The following is a 19743-nucleotide window of genomic DNA, read 5'->3' on the forward strand; positions in this document are numbered from 1 at the left end:
GGGAGGGCTCCGTGGACAAGGGGGAGACGACGCCCCTGCGGGGCTGCTCCTCGGGGGGTGGGGTCGTGGGCCACGGCCCCCCGCCCGCCGCCGTCCCGCCTCCCGCCGGCGCTCCCGGCCTTTCCCATCCGGCCCGCGACGCTCCGCCCGCCCCGCCCCACATGACACCGCCTCCGCCGCAAACTTTTTCCACCCCATCCTGTCGCGGCTCGAAAGGAATGGAAAATGGCGGCCTAGGCGCGGAGTTTCCTGGCGGAGCGGCGGCGGCGGCCTGGGCGCCGGGACGCGGGCGGCGGCATGACGCGCTGGGTGCCCACCAAGCGGGAGGAGAAATACGGCGTGGGTGAGCACCTCCCGCGCGCCGCGCTCCGGGCCGGCGGGGCGGGGCGGGGGCGCCCGGGAGCCTGTTGCCGGCGGCCCGGGCGGGACGCGGAGGGGCCGCGGAGGCCGGGAACCCGCGTCCCCGCCCTGCCCGCCTGAGGGTCCGTCTGCGGGCACTGCCCACTCGGACCCCGGGCGCACGCTGTTCCCGCGCCCGCTCCGGAGCCCGCGCGAGCCGGGCCGGGGACACGCGGGGGTGGGGGGAGGCTTGTGTCACTTCCCGAGGGTGTTCCCTCCGACATCCAGCTCTCGGGCGGGCACCCAGGCGGCGGAGCCTTCCAGCCCCCGGGGCTGCCCCCGACGCCTCGACCCCAGCTGGGCCGGGCCGGGCCGGGAGGCCCCGGCGGCATTGTTCGGCCGCGCCTTTTTGCTTTTCGGATGAAGTTGTGCTCAGTGTCTGCGGCTCCGGGCGGACAGTTTCAAGTTGCAGCGGCCAGAGCGAAGAACTGTGCTCTCCCCCGGTGGGAGGTGGCGTGTGCGACCGGGGCTGGGCGATCGCGCCGCCTGCCGCTCGGTGGTCCTGCCCTGGACGGCGCGGGACCCTCGGAGACCAGCGGCCGAGCGCTCCGGGGTCTCCGGGGCCGGGAGCGGATTGCGAAGGGCGGGACCTGTTTTGGCTCCGATGTTCTTTGTCGCTTCCTGGGGGGAGTAGGGAGGGTCGGCTGCAAGTTTACGTTTCGGACCAAGTACACATTCCAGAGTCGGAGGCTCTCCTTAATGGCAAAGCAAGCAGCCCCCCAGGCCCCGTGCGCCCTGCCGCCCTCCTGGCGGGGGTTGGTAGCCTGGCCTGCGGAGGCCTGTGGGTGCTTGCCTTCTCTTAACTTGCGCACCGGAGGCTCTGTCTGGGCCCGCGGCTGGTCTCCCCCTCCGCACGGCTTCCCAGTTGGCTTCAGTCCCTCTTTCCTCCTGCTCCGCGATCCAGAGGCGTCCTTGACCACCTCTTCAGCCAGGCTGCACTCTGCCTGACTTGGAAGGCCTTTTGTAGCCTTGGCCTCCCCTCCGAAGCCAGGTGGTGCCCTCCTGGGGTTCCAGACCCTGCGGCCCATCCCGCCCTCCCCGCCCTCCCCTCCCGACCCTGAGCCTTTGCGGGGAGCAGCCCACTCCCGCTGCTGGTGTGGTTCGGCCCTCCCACTTTGGGGAAGCCTGGGCGGTTCTGGTCCCAGGGCTCTCTCTTTTCTTTCTGTGATGCTTCTGCTAGATGCCAGGGACGTAGAGTGGAGCTGGCCTGGACATTGGGACGGTTCTAGGTCCCCTCTGGGCCCGCAGGGGCTTGTTGCACAGGTGGCGCTACTTCAAAACCACCGTGGCTGAATCCCCTTCCCTCCCCTGTTTTAGAGATGCGGCCTCCGGGGCCCAGGCACATCTACAAAGGCCAGCAGCAGAGCTGGGCTTCCGAGTGCAGCTGAGTTTGTAAGCAGCGTCCTGTGCCCATTCAGGTGGTTTCAGCCCTGATAGAAAGGTCCTCATCGATCCACATTGGATGAGGGAGGTTTGGGTGTGGAGATTCCTGCTGGATCAACTTCGGGTGTGGGGTAGCATTGGGGGGGGGTCTGGGCTGCAGTGAGCTTGCTGGGATGCTGTGTGTGAGGGGAGGGCTGAGGGCAGGCCCTCAGGGAACGCAGTGCTTAGAGATGGAAGAGAAGCTGGAGCCCTGGGGAGAGGAGGGGGCCAGGCGGGGGCAGCAGAGCCCAGCACTCCTGCTCAAGACTTGCCCTCTCAGTCCTGTGTGGTGGGGACTGCTGTCCCTCCCACTTCTCAGAGGCAAAGGACAGACTAGCGCCACTAGTAAGTGCTCCATCCTGAAACTGAACCCTGGTGGTGGCTCTAGAGTTCATGGTCACCCCTCTGTGCTCACCAGGAGATGGGTGAGGGACCTCTCTTTAAGGTCGCTTTGATACCCTTGGCTCCCAGGGTGACCTGGATGGTGTCAGTGAGAACCCTGGAGGTGTCCATACCTGTGGAGTGACTTGTGTCTCATGAGCAAAGGGAACATTCACAAGTAGAGACCCAGAAGCAGGGTCTCCCCACTGGGGAGGCAGCTGTGGGGACGAACGTGGTTGTGTCCTTCCCACGGTAAGTCACATGCCTTCCAGAAGCTTTGCTAGCACTCACGGCAGTGCCTTCTAACATCACACCTTTGGCTAATACTTTGGTTTTAGGAGAACTCCAAGTTGAAAAGTTTCCAGAGAAGAAGAGTATCCTGGAGGTTTTGGAACCAGTTCTGGGAAGGATGTGAGTGGCGGTCAGGCAGGGGAGATGGGAGGGGGTCGTCCTGCCTAGTTTCACCAGGTGGAGAGGACGAGACTGCACAACTCTTTCAGCGGCAGGAGGAACTTTAAATAACTGGACCCCCTGTCGCGGAGGGCCTGCAGGCGTAGAGCTCCTAGAGTTCCCGATTTGGGGCAGGGGAAGCGGAGGACACTTGAGTCAGGCTGCCCTCGTGTCTGGGAGTTTGCCTGGGGAGGATCCTGCTGGTTCTCAGGGAGTGGGCTGGCTAGGAAGATGTAAGTGTTGGATGTAGGGATTCATTTCCACGAGTTTAATTCCTCTTTCTGCCGAAGGGAAAATTACTGGAAATCCCCTTTACCAACCACAGCGTTTTTTTGGGGGGAGCCTCACAACAGGACTGTGTTTCTGTAGATGGGCCCTGGTGGGTCTGTGGGCGGCCAGGCTTCCACCCGGCCAGTGACTTGGCCCCTGAATGAATCACGAGGGGAGAGAAAATGGTAAAACTCCATCTCATTTGGAAACATGAATCACAGCTCATTGTTTGCAAGTACTTAGAATCTGTTAGAAGCATTGTTTGTAAATGAGACACTTCAGTTATTTATTTACTTTGTGGAATCGGGAAAGGAGTAAACAGCTGATCTGTTGCTTGCTCAGCAAAGGCAGGAAACCCTGGTGGCCCCCCCCATTCATGGGGACCAGCCTGTTAATTTCTCCCCTTGGGCTTGAGTTTGGTGGGTCAGTTTTTACAGACCTGGCTTATTAACATGGACGTGAACTTTGACCTAGCTGTCACACTGAGGGGTTGGACCAGATGAACTTTCCCATCATCCCCCAACTAGGCAGAGTCAAAACGTCCCAACACCAGTAAAACTGTGTTCATGGGGCTCCTGTTCTTCAGATGAGGTGAAAAGATGCAGCCGTCACATCCGAGGCTGGCGTGCTCACGTCTCAGTGACGGCATGGAAGGCAGAATAACGGCCCCCCAAGTGTCCAGGATGCGTGAATGTGGTGTGTGACACGGCAGAAGGGACTTGACAGATGAGATCATGGCTGTGAACCCTGAGGTGCAGAGCTGGTCCCGGGTTGGCCACGTGGGCCCCCAAAGCAGCGGACTTTCTCTGTTTGCTCGCACAAGAGAGATTCGGCAGAAGTGGAGTCAGAGCGATTCCGAGCCTGGGAGGGTTCCATGCCCGGATGCTGGGTGGAAGATGTCGAGGTCCACTTGCTACCAGGCAGAGGCCTCAGGGAGCTGAGGTTGGCCCCAGCTGACAGCCAGCAGGGAAATGGGGACCTCAATCCTGCAATTATAGCTGGATTCTGCCAGCACCCCTGAATAAGCCTGGAAACATTCATCCTAGAGTATCCCGTGGAGCGCAGCCGGCCAGCACCTTTACTTTGAGACCCAGAGCCACTGGGTGTCTGACGTGGAGCACAGTAAGATAATGAATGCAGGTGGTTTTCCACTGCCAAGGGTGTGATGATTTGTTATGGCAGCAATAGAACAGGAATGGAGGTGGTGTGGAGAGCAGCCTGGGCAAGACTACGGTTCTCTTTCCACCCTTTAGCTTTGCTAGAGGCAGATTGAACGAACACCAGTGACTTCAGCGTGCCCTTCACTCTCCACTCCAGGCAAACCTCAAAAAGGGGATGTGGGCACTGGCACCGAGACATCTTTAACTTCTGGCTCTTAATTGTTATGTGGCCCTTGAGCAAGTTATTCCTGCTTTCTTAGCCTCAGTTTCCTCATCTGGAAAGTGGACCCAAGCCTGCCTACTGCAAAGACCGGTGGGGATTCGCTGAGATAATGTCCTCAGAGCACAAAGCCCTGAGATCAGCGTTTGCGATAAGCCAGGTACGCCATGGAGCGGTGCTTTTAGTAATCTTTTATTTAATAAAGCGCAGGTTAGAAATGTAGTGACAAGTGATTTCCTGTTTGGATTTGACAGTCATGGTGGCTGGAGGGATGCTTCTCTTCCAAACTTGTTGTCTTAATGGTGTGTTTTGCCCCCATATTAGGGGGATGTGACATTTTGCTTGGTGTTAGGGATTGTGGCGTGTGTATTCAGATTAGTCCTGCGCGATGATAATTGCTAGGAATGGTGTAATATCCAGTAAATTTGGGAGTGTGAGAGTTGCTGAGAGATGCTCTTTGTTGCTTAGAGTAGCAAGCAAGCTGCTACTTTGGGGGAAGAAAAATTTGATTTGATTGTAAGTAAATAGAAATGCAGACATTTTCATTCACTGGAGTTGCAGAAAAATGAAATTAAGGCATATTATATTTCTACAAACCTGATTTTACTTTGGAAACACTATAAAAATTTTAAATTTATTGTAGTGCCAGTGTTGGCCCAGAATATCAGGCGTCTTATCAGGATTGTCTTAGCGTGTGTGAATAGTTCTTTCTCTTGTTCTCTTGTGACCTCTGAGGATGCAGGTAGTGCAGACACGGAGAAAGAAACAGGCAGTTGTGAGTCCTGTGCTGGGTACAGCTGAGGAGCCACAGTGCCCGAGGGCACCTGCCATCTCTCTGTCTCTCCTCTCTTTTTCTCTTTCTTCCCTTCTTCCCTTTCCCCCTTGTTCTTTCCTTCGTTCCCTCCTTACTCTCCCTTTTTTTCTTCATTCACTTTGGGTTTTCAGATAATTACAGACCCAACAGTTGTAAGAAATAGTACAGAGAGACCCTGTGTACCCACTACAGTTTTTCCCCAAGGTTATATCTTGCAAAACTGCAACACACGGTATCAGAACCCGGATATTGACATTGAAGAAGATCCAGAGCATTTCCATCATCCCAAGGACCCCTCCTGCCCTTTTGTTGCCAAACCCACCTCCCTCTGCCCTTCCGCATCATCCCTGGCAACCATGAATCTGTTCTCTGTTTCTGTAATTTTGTAATTTCAAGAATGTTCCATGAATGGGATCTTGCGGTATGTAACCTTGTTGGATTGCCTTTTCTTGCTGAACATAATTCTCGGGAGAGTCATCAGGTTGCTGTGCGTATCCATGGTTTGAAGGATGTCTGGGTTTTGGCTGTTACTAGTAAAGCTGCTGTGAACATTGACGCACAGGTCTTTGTGTGAATGGAAGTCTTCATCTTCCGGGATAACTGCCTAGGAATGCGGTTGTTGAATGGAAAGGTAGTTTGGCTTTTTAAGAAACTCCCAAACTTTTCCCGAGCGGCTGTGCCATTTTATGTTCCCACCAGCCGTGTGTGTGTGTGTGTGTGTGTGTGTGTGTGTGTGTGTGTGTGTGTGTGTGTGTGTGTGTGTGTGTGTGTGTGTGTGTGAGAGAGAGAGAGAGAGAGAGAGAGAGAGAGAGAGAGAGAGAGAGAGAGAGAGAGAGAGATCCAGTTTCTCCGCATCCTAGTCGACATTTGCTCTTGTCCCCTGCATCGGCAGGCGAACTCCCAGCCACTGCGCCACCAGGGAGGCCCTCATCAAAAACTATTCAGCCTTTATCCTGGCCTGTTTGCTGTTTACAGTTGCTGCTGCCTTTCCTCAAGAGTGTGATACACAATTTCTATGCCATCTTGCTGATTTTGTTTAACTTACGTGGCTACTAGGTATACTTTTAGGTATAAATGTAACTGTTGTGATTTCCATCCTGAATTAGGGTTGCCTAGCTGCTGTAAACAAACAGCCCACCGTTTCGCTGGCTTCATACAACGAACGTTCCTTTTTCCTTCACGTCACAGACCACGTGGCTGGTGGGGAGCGGGCCGGGAGCTCTGTTCCATCCGGTCATTCAGGGACCAGGGTGTCTTCTATCCTGTGGCTCTGCCCCCTGCCAGGATCTTGGGCTCCTTGCCTTTTAATTTGGGGGTGGGGGAAGAAAGAGATGAAGGCTAGTTCACAGGAGCTTTCTTCCCTGCCAGGGCTGGAGGTGGTACCATCCTTCTGGTCGCATTCTTTTGTTTAGAGCTCCGTCCCTGGCCAGCGTGTGGGACCCAGAAATGTAGTCTTGCTGTGTGCCCTGCAGGAGGCTGATGTGGAGCTCCTCCGAGTGTTTTCCGTTGATCAGCAAGAGCTGTGATGGAGCGGTTAGCAACATGGGCATTGAGCAAGGGGGTTGTAAGATCTCATACCTTTTAGTCCCTGAGAATCCTTTGGCGGAACAGATGGCCAGACCCCTACAGAGATGTGAAGAGATGTGAATGGGGACAGATGCCGCCTTTTTCTTTGAGGTGTGTTCCACTACTTATGTCCCGTAGATTTCAGGATGTTCTTTGCTGTGTACTTAATCCAGACGGCTGCTGGGGTCAGGGGAGTGGACCGTTGAGCATAAGGAGAGCTCTCTAAATCGGTCACCTTCATATTTGTGGGCAGTTCCTATTCTCACCACCCTAAAATGTGTGCAGCACCCCAGACCCCATTCCTGGGTCTGTTGAATTCTTTTGACCTCAGAAGATGGTTACTAAAGCCTGCTAGTGAGAACTGTGTCTGCTTCTAAGCGTTAGCCTTTGTTAGAATGGAGTCTTCCTTTCCTTTTTTTTTTTTAATAATTGAAGTACAGTTGATTTACAATGTTGTGTTAGTTTCAGGTGTACAGCAAAGTGATTCAGTTAATATATATAATATATTTATAGAAATAAAGATATATTCTTTTTCAGATTCTTTTCCATTATAGTTTATTACAAGGTGTTGAATATAGTTCCCTGTGCTATACAGTAGGTACTTGCTACTTATCTGTTATATATATAATAGTTTGAATCCGCTAATCCCAAGCTCCTAGTTTATCCACCCCCTGCCCCCTTTTCCCCTTTGGCAAACATAAGTTTGTTTTCTATGTCTGTGAGTCTGTTTCTGTTTTGTAAAGAAGTTCATTTGTATCATTTTTTGGATTCCATATATAAGTGATAACATATTTGTCTTTTTCTGTCTGACTTATTTCACTTAGTATGATAATCTCTAGGTCCATCCATGTTGCTGCAAATGGCATTATTTCGTTCTTTTTTATGGCTGAGTAGTATTCCATTGCATATATGTACCACCCCTTCTTTATCCATTCATCTGTCGACGGACCTTTAGGTTGCTTCCATGTCTTGGCTACTGTGGCTAGCGCTGCAATGAACGAACCTTCATTTTCTGAAATAGCGCTTGTCTTTATGACCAAGCAGGCACTGAAAAAGGCTGTAAGGGTAAATCAGTCAGAACTGCAGTAACTTCAAGTGATGTGCGGGGATTTGATGGCGTGGGATTTTAAAGAGCGCTGGGCCAGGAGGCAGGAGGCCTGGAGTCCAGGCCTGGGTGCAGCACTTAGTGCCACCTTACTGATCTCCCCAAGCTCAGGCCCTGCACGGGGCCCTGGGAGAGTCCCAGAGCCTGTGCTCACCTCTCAGCTGCCCGCGAGGAGCTACAGGGATCACATGTGCGGGAGAGCTTGCAGCCAGAAAATGTACCGCTCGGATTCGCTTACTGTGTGGGTGTTAACTTCCTATGGAGAAAATACGCAATTTCTGGTGATGGTTTTCTTGACTTTTAATTGGAAGAGGGCAGTGTGGCCTCGTGAGCTTTCCTTTTCCTAAAGTTTGCTAATTTGTATTTTATTTGTTACAGACAAGTTGTCTGGTGATGGACTGGCATCGTGGGCAGATGAGCATTCTGAGTGAGCTGCTCACCTGGGCAGTTGAACCTGCGTGTAGGTAGAGAGGAGGAGCGATGGAGTGATGGCGTAATTGTGTCCCAGCTTCAGGGATGAGCACAGTGGTCCTCAACCACAGGGAATTAGCCGTAGAAGAAAATGGTGCCTTCAGACAACCCCTTCCTCCCTCCCTCCCTCGCCCCCGCCCACCTTCCTGTTTACTTGACAGCTTTGTTCCTAGACCTCGAGGATCCAGAGACACCCCGTGTCTCATCTCCGCTGGATTTTTGCCATTCAGTGAATTACTCAGAACTCTGCGGCGTTCGGAACTTTGGGGTTTGCAGGCGTGTGGATCTGTTCGGTTCCTTTTTCATGTTCAGTTTGTCTTCTGAGAGTGTGTCCTCCGTCCCAGCTCTCGAGGTCTCTGATCAGACTCCCGAGACCGTGGTGCTGCCGCCTCCTCGGCAAGGGCATCCTTTAAAACGCCCCTCCCGGCCTCCTTGGCCTCCTTTCCTGCTGCACTCCTGTCCCACCGGCTGACTGGCTGGTCCCAGGTCACAGGCTGCAATTTCCTGCCTCAGCTCCATAGGATCTGTGCCACATCCGGCTCGTTCCCCCCTCCCGGCATTGCTGGGCTGCCGAGCCCTTCCGGAATCGACCGTCCCCTGTGTTGCCAACCTCGGGCTGCGGGACAGGGTTGTGTGAGGGCTGAGGCCCCAGGGAGAATGGTCCTCAGTCCCCAGGGCCTGGGAGTCTTGAGGGACAAGGGAGGGGAGTGGTGGAGAGAGCGTGGGGAGGGCGCAAGCGGGCCCTGGGGTCAGGGAGTCAGGATTGAGGAGACCAGAGGCCAGCCTCCCCCAGATCTCACAGCACTCTGGTTTCCCTTCTTAATTTCATCAGCCAGAGTCCCGTACAGATTTGGCTGATAGAGCGGTGGTGCCCAGCAAGGGGTCCGGAGCAGCTGGCCTGAATATGGGGGAGGGAACCTGTCTAAGGCTCAGTGCCTCGTCCCTCCAATATTCAGCGACATCCCTGCAAAGAAGGTACTTTGAGTGGAGGCTGCCCGGTCTAGGACCATAGTGCTGGGTCGGGATGCCCCTGGGGCTCTGAAGCCCGTCTGCCCCAGTTTACTCACTTGTCGACTGTGGATGACAGTAGTTTCTGCCTCACAGAGTTGCTCAAGGGTTAAATGGGCGAATTCATGTAAAGCAGGTTTTCTCGACCTGTGTACTAGTGGCGTTCTGGGTTGGATGCATTGTGGTCTTGGGGGGCAGCCCTGGGTACTGCGGGGTGCTTGGCAGGATCCCTGACCTCCATCCACTAGATCCCACTAGCAATCCCCTCCCTTCAGCGGTGCCAACCCAAAATAGGTCCAGACATTGCCACCTGTCCCCCTGGGGGCCAGGTGGCTCCCACTGGTGTCAGTAAAGTGCTGGGAGTCACCCCCAACTCCTAGTCAGCACTCTGTAGTTGTTTACTGTAGTATTGTGACTGTGTTGTTAGAAGCAAAGTCTTTGCCATATATTTGGGAGGAAAAGTTAGAAACCTGCAGGACTTGTTTCCCGAAGGGTGTGCTTTGGGCCAGAGGGCTTGGAGGAGGAAGCCTAAGGGGGTTGGTGGAGGGGTTAGTGGGGCACCTGGGCTGTCTAAGGATGTTCAGGAGACAGCTATGTTTCTTCTTTCCGAGAGACAAACAGCAGTTTTGAGGTCATGTCCTGGGAAAAATGCACAGATTACCAGGGGAATTATGGTCCATCCCCAACATTCTGTCTAAGAAGTATCATTCAGGCTGCCCACAGACCTTCATAAATACGGGAGGTCAGGCATTCGCTCTTGGAGTTTTATTTGCTGGAATAAAGGCACTTATCAAGACTCCATTTCCCCCCCCCCCAAATAATAACTTATTTACTTGAACATAATTGGCTTAACCGGGGGCAAATAATCATTTAGCAGGAGGGAAATGTGATTATTTTTCTTCCAAATTGATGTGCTTCTATTAACTTCACAAGATTAATTTTCAAGTCCTTCTGACAACATCATGTGTGTTCTACTGCCCATTTTTCAAAGGCAAGAATGCGTTTTGGTCCTCCAGGCGCTGCGACCAGGCTGCCAAGTTTCTTCAGATGGTTCTTGGGGGGTGTTGCTTTGAGGATCAGCCTGGAGAGGCCAGGGCGAGGGAGAGGTGGGGACGGGAACCCCTACTGGGGACTCGCACGTATAACAGGGAAGAGCTCCCTTTGGTTGGCCCCGCCCATGCCTGGTGGTGTTTCCATACTGAAGTTCTGGTACATCCTCCCCTGTGCATTCTGGCCGTGCCACAGGGCCTTTGTGCATGCTCTTCCGCCTGCCTGGAAATGCCCTTTGTTTATCTTCCATCTGTCAAGCTTTTCCAGGCTCAGCTCAACTTGTAAACCTTTCTTTTTTTTTTTTAATTTATTTTATTGAAGTGTAGTTGTTTTGTTTTGTTTTGTTTTGGCCACACCACGAGGCGTGTGGGATTTTGGTTCCCTGACCAGGGGTCGAACCCGGGCCCCCTGCAGTGGACCGCCAGGCGAGTCCCACAGTGTAGTTGATTTACAGTGTTGTGTTAATTTCTGCTGTACATCAAAGTGATTCAGTTATACCTCTATACATTCTTCTTCATATTCTTTTCCATTATAGTTTATCATAGGATATTGAATATAGTTCAATATACCGTACACTGCTATACAGTAGGACCTTGTTGTTTATCCATTCTATATATGATAATCCCGAACAGCCAGTCCATCCCTTCCCCACCTCCCCTCCCCCTTGGCAACCACAAGCCTGTTCACTATGCCTGTGAGTCTGTTTCTGTTTTGTCAATAAGTTCATTTGCGTCATATTTTGGAGTCCACATGTAGGTGATATCATATGATACTGTCTTTCTCTATCTGACTTACTTCCCTTAATATGATAATCTCCATCTGTGTTGCTGCAAATGGCACTATTTCATTCCTTTTTACGGCTGAGTAGTATTCCATCGTATATACAGACCACATCGTCTTTATTCATTCGTCTGTCAGTGGACACTTAGGTTGTTTCCATATCTTGGCTATTGTAAATCATGCTGCTGTGAACATTGGGGTGCATGTATCTTTTCGAATTAGAGTTTTCTTTGGATACGTGCCCAGAAGTGGGATTGCTGGATCATGTGGCAACTCTCTTTTCAGTTTTCTGAGGAATCGCCACCATACTCTTTTCCATTTACATCCCCACCAACAGTGTAGGAAGTCAACTGGCCAGTCTTCCTTGATTCACCCGGGCTGCACGAGGGGCCCTTCTGCAGGCTGCTCTCTGCAGTTCCACAACATGCTTCTGTCTGTGGGCGCCGTTGGTGGACTCCTCCTTCATGTCCCCTGCTGGACAGAGGGCCCCTGGGGACAAGGGCTGAGTTGTGTTCCTTCCTCTGTTCCCTGCACCTGTGTGGTCCCTAGCACATCTTGTTGAGTGAAGGTGAAGGGACAGCTAGAGTTCATCTCGGCAAAGTATCAGGAGCTAATTTGAAAGCTGTGAGTGTGTGTATCTAGGTTATTACAAAATATTGAGTATAGTTCCCTGTGCCATGCAGTAGGTCCTTGTTGGTTCTCTATTTTATTTTTATTTAATTAGTTAATTCATTGATTAATTTATTTTGGCCGCCCTGCTCGGCACGCGGGATCTTAGTTCCCCAACCCAGGATCGAACCTGCGCCCCCTGCAGTGGGAGCGTGGAGTCTTAACCACTGGACCGCCAGGGAAGTCCTGATTATATCTGTGTTATATATAGTAATTGCTAGACTCTTAAAGCCAAAAGGGCAACATTGTCTTGGTTTTCTAATTGAAGGACCAGGGCTGTGAGGGTAGAGCTGGGCTGGGACCCTCTGTGGCAGGCCCCCTTAGAGCTTTAATGAACACAAGCGGCCTCGGAAGTGCTGGGAGTGGGGGAGGGGCAGGGAACCTTGAGGGAAAGGTTAAAACCAGTGATGCAACAGAAATCCAATTCTGTAGGATTCCTGCCTCTTCAACCGTGTGTTGCCTCCCGTTGAACAGAAAATAAAACCTCCATTTTACAGTTTTCACCTGACCGGTAGTTACCAGTGGGGACCACGTGTGGTCAAGGGCTCGAAAACATTTGCACAATTTCCCTCTTCCACCGCTGTGATTTACAGGCAGGCACTTAAAGGTGGGATTAACGTGGAATGAGCCTTCAGAGTGAAGAATCTAAGTGCCTGGGAATAAAGTAGTGGATAAAAGCGTTTCTTAAGGACGGAGTTTTAATAATCATGGCATAAATAGTATAGCAGTAGTTACTTACATTTTTGAAGTCGATATTTTATTCACCTAACAAAGTCTGCCGCTTACCTGCAAATACGTGCGGCGGCTTTGCAAACGTGCTTTGAATGTGTCAGCCTACAAGAAGTTTTGGACCAGCTTATAAAATTTTCATTGGGCTTCCCGCCTTTGTCACTGACTTAATAATGATTCCTCTCGTGGCTGGCATTGCATCACAGCTGGAAGAAATGGAATGGTGCTGTTGAATCTTGTTTTCAGTTTTTTATGAACACTTCTTGTTTCCTACAGCCCACCTTGCTGGGCAGTGGGCCATTTGCCCTCAGCTTATGCTCTAAAATACTTTTAATTATGTGCGCGCGCGCGCGCACACACACACACACACACACACACACACACACACGCACACAGCTGGCTGAAATCCTGGCATTACCTGGTCCGGCTTCTCCACTTTACTCTTCTTCTTACCTTTTCTTACCACTCAGGGGATTCATGGGTACATTTCTGAACATAAACACGTGGCAGAGTTTATGTGTCATAGCTGCACCCATATGGACAACCGAAAACCTCGAAGGGCAGGAGAGACCAAACGAAGTGATGTTATTAGAAAAACCTTTCATGGGACCCTTCTAGAGCAGGGATGCTTCCAATTTCTTCCTTTTCTGAGATGACAAGTGGAGGGAATACCCAAAAATTCAAGTAGAGATGACTTTTTTTTAATTGAAGTATAGTTGATTTACAATGTTGTGTTAGTTTCAGGTGTACAGCACAGTGATTTAGTTTATATATGTATAATATATAAAGTATATATATAATATATATAAATATATATATAGAATATATATGGGACTTCCCTGGTGGCGCAGTGCTTAAGAATCCTCCTGCCAATGCAGGGGACACGGGTTCGAGCCCTGGTCCGGGAAGATGCCACATGCCGTGGAACAACTAAGCCTGTGTGCCACAACTACTGATCCTGCGCTCTAGAGCCCGCGAGTCACAACTGCTGAGCCTGCATTCCTGGAGCCTGTGCTCCGCAACAAGGGAAGCCACCGTGATGAGAAGCCTGTGCGCCGCAACGGAGAGTAGCCCCTGCTTGCTGCAACTAGAGAAAACCCACATGCAGCAATGAAGACCCAAGGCAACGAAAAATAAATAAGTAAATAAAATTGATTCTTTTTTTTTTGAATCACTTGGCTTTTCTTTTCTTTTAAATTTATTTTATTTTTGGCTGTGTTGTGTCTTCGTTGCTGCACACGGGCTTTTCTCTGGATGCGGCGAGCAGGGGCTACTCTTCATTGTGGTGCACAGGCTTCTCATTGCGGTGGCTTCTCTTGTTGCAGAGCACAGGCTCTAGCTGCGCAGGCTTCAGTAGTTGTGGCTCGCAGGCTCTAGAGCACAGGCTCAGTAGTTGTGGCGCACGGGCTTAGTTGCACCGCGGCATGTGGAATCTTCCCAGACCAGGGCTCGAACCCGTGTCTCCTGCATTGGCGGACGGACTCTTAACCACTGCGCCACCAGGGAAGCCCAATAAAATTGATTCTTAAAAAAAAAAGAATATATAAAAGAATATATTTATTCTTTTTCAGATTCTTTTCCATTATAGGTTATTACAAGATATTGAGTATAGTTCCCTGTGCTATACAGTAGGTCCTTATCGTTTGTTTTATATGTAGTATTGTGTATCTGTTAATTCCAAATTCCTAATTTATCCCCTGCCCGCCCCCGCCTCCCACACACTACCCCTTAGTACAGATCACTCTTAACAATGGAATGAGATTTTCTTAAACTGCCACTTCTGGTGATTGAAACGAGCGCCATCTTTATCACAGAAGTCGCGGAGAGCCCAGGAGCTGGAGGGGATGGCTGACCTTGCTCTGGAGTACCGGCCTTATCAGAGGAGCTGTCCCGTGACATCAGCGGGGAGCTCCGTGACTGGAATCAAATACTGTGGCAGTTTAAGTAGTTATTTAATTAATCAGTCTGTTTATTCATTTAGTTATTTTTCAAGCTTTATTAAGATATAGCTGACATGCAGCGCTGTATAAGTGTCAGGTGTACAGCGTAATGATCTGACTTACAGACATCATGAAATGATTATCACAGTAAGTTTAGTGAACACCCGACATGTCGTATAGATACAACATTAAAGAAAATAAGAAAAAATTTCCTGGTGATGAGAACTCTTAGGAGTTACTCTCAGCCACTTTCACGTATCACATACAACAGTGCGAATTATATTCACCACGTTGTACATTCCATCCCTGGTACTTATTTATCTTATAGCTGGAAGTCTGTACCTTTTGACCGCCTTCCTCCAATCCCCCTCCTGCACCCCTCCACCTCTGTGGCAATTTTAAGTCAAAGGTTAAAAAGTCATTGGTGACCAGTGGCAGCCCTGGGAGCGTGAAGGCCTTCCGAGGATTGGGGGCCTGGCCAGTGCTGGTGTGACTGCCCTGTGTCTGACCAGGCTGGGCGCCCTCTGGGGGAGCCGTCAGGGAGGCCGTGTGCCTGTAGCTGTTAGAATCCTACCACGCAGGACTAGGAAAATGGAAAACCTCCCAGAGGGGCTCTCTCTCGGCAGGGATGTGATGTGGGGTGTGTGTGTGTGTGGGGTGTGTGTGTGTGTGTGTGTGTGTGTGTGTGTGTGTGTGTGTGTGTGTGTGTGTGTGTAGGCTGGGCGGTTGAACTAGGTAACAATGAGATTCTTCCGTCCCCGAAATCGAGCCCATGGGGGAGGCACTTGGCATGTATTCAGACCCCCGGATGTGATGTGGGGTGTGTGTGTGGGGGGGTGTGTGTGTGTGTGTGTGTGTGTGTGTGTGTGTGTGTGTGTGTGTGTAGGCTGGGCGGTTGAACTAGGTAACAATGAGATTCTTCCGTCCCCGAAATCGAGCCCATGGGGGAGGCACTTGGCATGTATTCAGACCCCCGGATTCCTGTTTGAGTTTGGGCCGGTTACTTAACCTCTCTGAGCCTCAGTTTGCACATCTGTAAAGTGGGGATAATAATAGTACCCACTTCCGATGATTGTGGAGAGGAGTGACAGGCTAAGTGTCAAATGCTTAGCACCCGCTAATCACTTAGTACTTGGGAACACCATCCTCAGCACCACATAAGCCTGAAAATGGACCCCTGGTGACAGAGCCACCTCTGTTTAGTGTACTTTAGTCTTCTAAGAAAAAAAAAAAAAGAAAAGATTAAAGATTACAGAGCTATTAAGTAGAAGCATCGGATTTCCACGTATATTACTTGATGTTTGTTCTTGGTTCTAAACTACTTGCAAGCTTCAGTCTGAATTTAGATATCCAGGAAAAGTAGACAGAAGAAAAAAAATTAAACTTTGAAAAACAACATTTTCACAAAAGTATTTGCATATATTTACATACTCACTTGAGGAAAACACAGTTCCTGATACTTGCAATATCCTGCTTGGATCCTTTAATCCACATTCTAGGATGGAAGGTGGAGGATGTTGTGGGTTAAATTGTGTCCCCCCCACCAACCCCTGTTGCCTCAGACCGTGATTTTATTTGGAAATAGAGTCGTTGGAGATACAGTTATCTTATTAGGTAAGATGAGGTCATCCTGGATTAGAGTTGGCCTTTTATTCAAGATGACTGGTCCTTATAAGAAGAGGGAGACCTGGGAGAGACGACGTGAGGACAGAGGCAGAAATTGGAGTTAAGCTGCCAGTAGCCAAGGATACCACGGAACTCCTGGGGCTACCAGGAGCTAGAGGCTGCAAGGGAGCACCCTCCCATCAAGGCTTCGGAGGGGAGCACAGCCCTCCCCATTCCTTGATTTTGGATTCTTGCACTCCAAAACAGTGAAAGAATAAATTTCTATTGTCATAAGCCACGAGGTTTGCAGTACTTTGTTATGGTGGCCCTAATACAGAGGATTAGGGCAGAGATGCATTTGAGAAACAGGTGAAAGGGAGTTTCTGGTCTCCATTCAGTGAGGAGGCTGATGGTCAGAGACCTTGTGTCCCGGTATATTTTGCATCATCTTTTTAGAAGATTGTCTGGAGACTAAGGTGGTGACTGATGTGCAAATGTGTGATACTGTTTGTAGGTTTTTGCTCTCTCTTTCATTTGCTTTTTTCTTTCAATTTGGATGTGATGTGGAGTTTCTTGGGCAGAACTTGAGGCGAATAGAAAATGCTTAATAAACTACCATCCCTCCCAAGGGTGAAGGCACTGAAATGTGCATGGAAGGTTCTTCTGGTTGGCAGCTGGCTCTTTAGTTGGCATCTGAGAGGTGATCTCTTTCTTTCCCTCCAGAGAGACCATCTGAATTCCTTCATTCATTGCTTCATCATTATAAGTAGACATTGAGTCAGAGCTTCCATGGAAGACACCCTTCTAGGTACTGGGGACTCATTGAAGTACAAGGCAAACGTGGTGTGTGCCCTCGGGTTGCCCACCCTCGGGTTGCCCACCATCTAGTGGGAAAGGCGGACATGGGACCGGGTGGTTACGATGCTCGGAGTGAGCGCTCTCTAAGGGTGAGGGCGCCTACTGTGCAGGTGGGGGACCCCTACCCAGGGGCCGGACAGCCTGGGAACGCTGGCAGGAGCAAGTATCATTTCTAGAGACCCAGGGCCTCCAGCAGGTACCCAGGGGAGGAGACGGGACACGTGGTCTCAGCAGAGGGAACTACATGTCCGAGCTTTGGCGTTGGGATGAGTGTCTTGTTGGAGAGGCTGAAAGAATAAAACATGAACAGAGTGAGGAGATTCCCTGGATTCAGAATTTAAAACAGAGTGAGGTGATGGTCTCCAAGCCCCAGGTGGAAGGAAGGAGGCTAAGGAAGGGAGGGGGAGCATTGGACCCCTTTCCCTGGCTTTCAGCTGTGATCCATTGCCAGAGCTGTGTCCTGGGCGGATGGCGGGGATCTGCCCCCAGGGGCCTCCGCAGAACCTGCTGCCTGACTTGTAAATTTCTCTGGCATTATTAAGTCTCCAACCCCCAATTTACTAGAAACTCAGGAGAAACGGGCTTCCTTTCTTCTGTTTATAAGCATTATTTTGCACAGTTGCCGCAGAGCCACGATTGCCCTGAGCCAGAGGGTTTGATCTATTGAGTCTAGACTGGTGTTATGGTTAAGTATTTAATCAGGTCACCTTCAGAACTTGGCTGTAAGCATTTAATCTCTGGAAGCATTTTCATATGTCTCGTTTGAGGGTGGCGTCTCTGTCCGGAAGGACCACAGGGAAGGCGGAAGGAACTAGGTTTGCACCCATGTATAGGTCTGTCAGGCACAGATGAAAATCCATGCAAGTTTATTTGCGTCAGAATTGATTCTGCAGCTCGTTGTCAGGTCCTATTATGGGCTGGATGGTTGTTGGGCTGAATCCCAGAGGGGTAGGGGACCGTTTGCAGTTGGACCGAGCTGGGGGTGAATTCTGGCTATCCGCCTTGCTGATTGGGTAATTTTTAGAATTTACCTTACCTTCCGTGCCGTGGAGGGTGAATTTGCTTCCCTATAAACTGGGGGTAATAGCAGTTGCTACCCTAGTGTTGGCATGGATTAAAAGTCGACACCCAGGTCATGCTGTTATTTATTGGAGTTGCTCTCAAGAGTCTAGGGTGACAGTTACAGCGATGGGGATGCAAAGTGTTTGCCCTTGGCCTTGAAGGGGTCTGGTGCTTGGTTGTGGGCGGTAGGCTGTCTGCGAAGCTTCACTGAGGACTCCTGGTGCGCCTCGAGGATGCTGAGGTTGGGAAGGGAAGCACAGAGGGAGCACCCGGTGGCGGGGAGCCCGTGGGAGGTTCTGCCTGGGCTGCAGCATGGGGAGCGGGGGAGAGAGGACAGGGGCCGGGCCGAGGGCTTGCAAGCCAGGTTAGGGGGTGGGAACTTAGTCCTGAAAGCCGCGGGGGCAGGCGGAGGGGGGAGGCAGGCAGGGCAGCACGTATGGCACGGTTGTCAGGTTATGAATCAGTGGCAGGATTTACAAGAAAAGTGATGTACTGGGGGTGAGGTCCACATAATGAACCATTAGGCATGATATGGGGAACAGTTAAGTGGCATTACTACACTGACAGCCTTGTGCAACGTCCTGCATCTAGGTTCAAAACATTTACATCTTTCCAGAGTGAAAGCCCTCACCCATTAAGCTGTTTCTCCCCCTTCCCTCGTCCTCTGAGGCCCTGGCAGCCACTCAATCTGTGTTCTGTGTCTGTGGATTTACCTGTTCCGGATCATACAACATGTGACCTCGTTTGTCTGGCTTTTTGGGCTTGACATAATGCTTTCAAGGTTCATCCACCTTGTAGCGTGTGTCAATGCTTCATTGCGTTCTGTGGCTGAAGAGTATCTCATTATACGTATCTATTACCATGATTTGTTTCTCCACTCATCTGTTGAGGGATATCTGGGTCATTTCCACCTTTTGGGTATTGTGAATAACGATGCCATGAACACTCAGGGATGAGTATTTGTTGGAACGCCTGTTTTCAGTTCTTCTCGGTACTGACCGAGGAGTGGAACTGCCGGACCATATGGTAATTCTGTGTTTAAATTAGTTGCAAGATTCTTGGACATAATGGCAAACGCTGGCTAAGCAGTAAAGATGCCGGCAGCACGGAGTCCTGGACAGGGTCAGGGGTCAGCTTTGGAGTGGGGGGTTCTCTTGGGCTTGTTAACCACACACATAGCCTGCTGAGCGAGGTCCCTGTGTTTTGCTGGAGCCATAATGTGTAGGGTCGCCCGGGACCCCCTGCTCTGTCTGGTACTTCAGGAGGCAGCAGCTCTGACATCCAGGGCAAGGTGGGGTTGGAGGTGGCTCCCAACATTTCATGGGGATGATTACTTGGAAGAAGGGCAAGGGCAGTACGGGATCTCAGCCTGCAGACCCACGCTTAGACTGGTTGGGTGTGTCACTGACGTGTGTTCACTTCTGATAAGAAGCAGGTGTCTCTCAGGTACAGCAGGGCCGGGTGTTAGGAGGAGGACTGGAAGAGGGACAGGGGATAGTGCCCGTGCAGGGAAGTTGGACTTGGGTCCTCGCCCATCTTTACCGCCTTCCAGCTGAGTAACCATGGGTGAGTTACACGCCTCCGTTTCTTCATCTCTCCACATGGTGTGGTTAGGAAGCTGCATCCTAGGGCCATGGTGAGGATGTTGTGAGCTAAGGGGTGTGAAGTACACGGACAGTGCCTGCCAGGCGGTGAGCGTGATCGATGGATGACAGCTATCGTATTGGTTCCGTAGGGCTGCCATCATAAGGTGCTGTAACAAGCTGGGTAGCTTAAAATAACTG

General features: G+C 50.9%; 1 protein-coding gene across 4 annotated transcripts in view; it reads left to right on the forward strand.

The window, feature by feature from the left end:
- Window positions 1–208: 208 nt before the first annotated feature.
- The window catches only part of DOCK1 (dedicator of cytokinesis 1), a 529068-nt gene continuing 509533 nt past the window's right edge, over window positions 209–19743 (forward strand). For all 4 annotated transcript variants that reach the window (XM_060127083.1, XM_060127084.1, XM_060127085.1 and 1 more), the window contains exon 1: window positions 209–343. In XM_060127083.1, the coding sequence (XP_059983066.1) occupies window positions 298–343 (46 nt within the window). In that variant the 5' untranslated portion in view covers window positions 209–297. The remainder of the gene's footprint in view (window positions 344–19743) is intronic.

The sequence above is a fragment of the Lagenorhynchus albirostris genome, chromosome 16, assembly GCF_949774975.1.
Source record: "Lagenorhynchus albirostris chromosome 16, mLagAlb1.1, whole genome shotgun sequence".
Lineage (NCBI taxonomy): Eukaryota > Metazoa > Chordata > Mammalia > Artiodactyla > Delphinidae > Lagenorhynchus > Lagenorhynchus albirostris.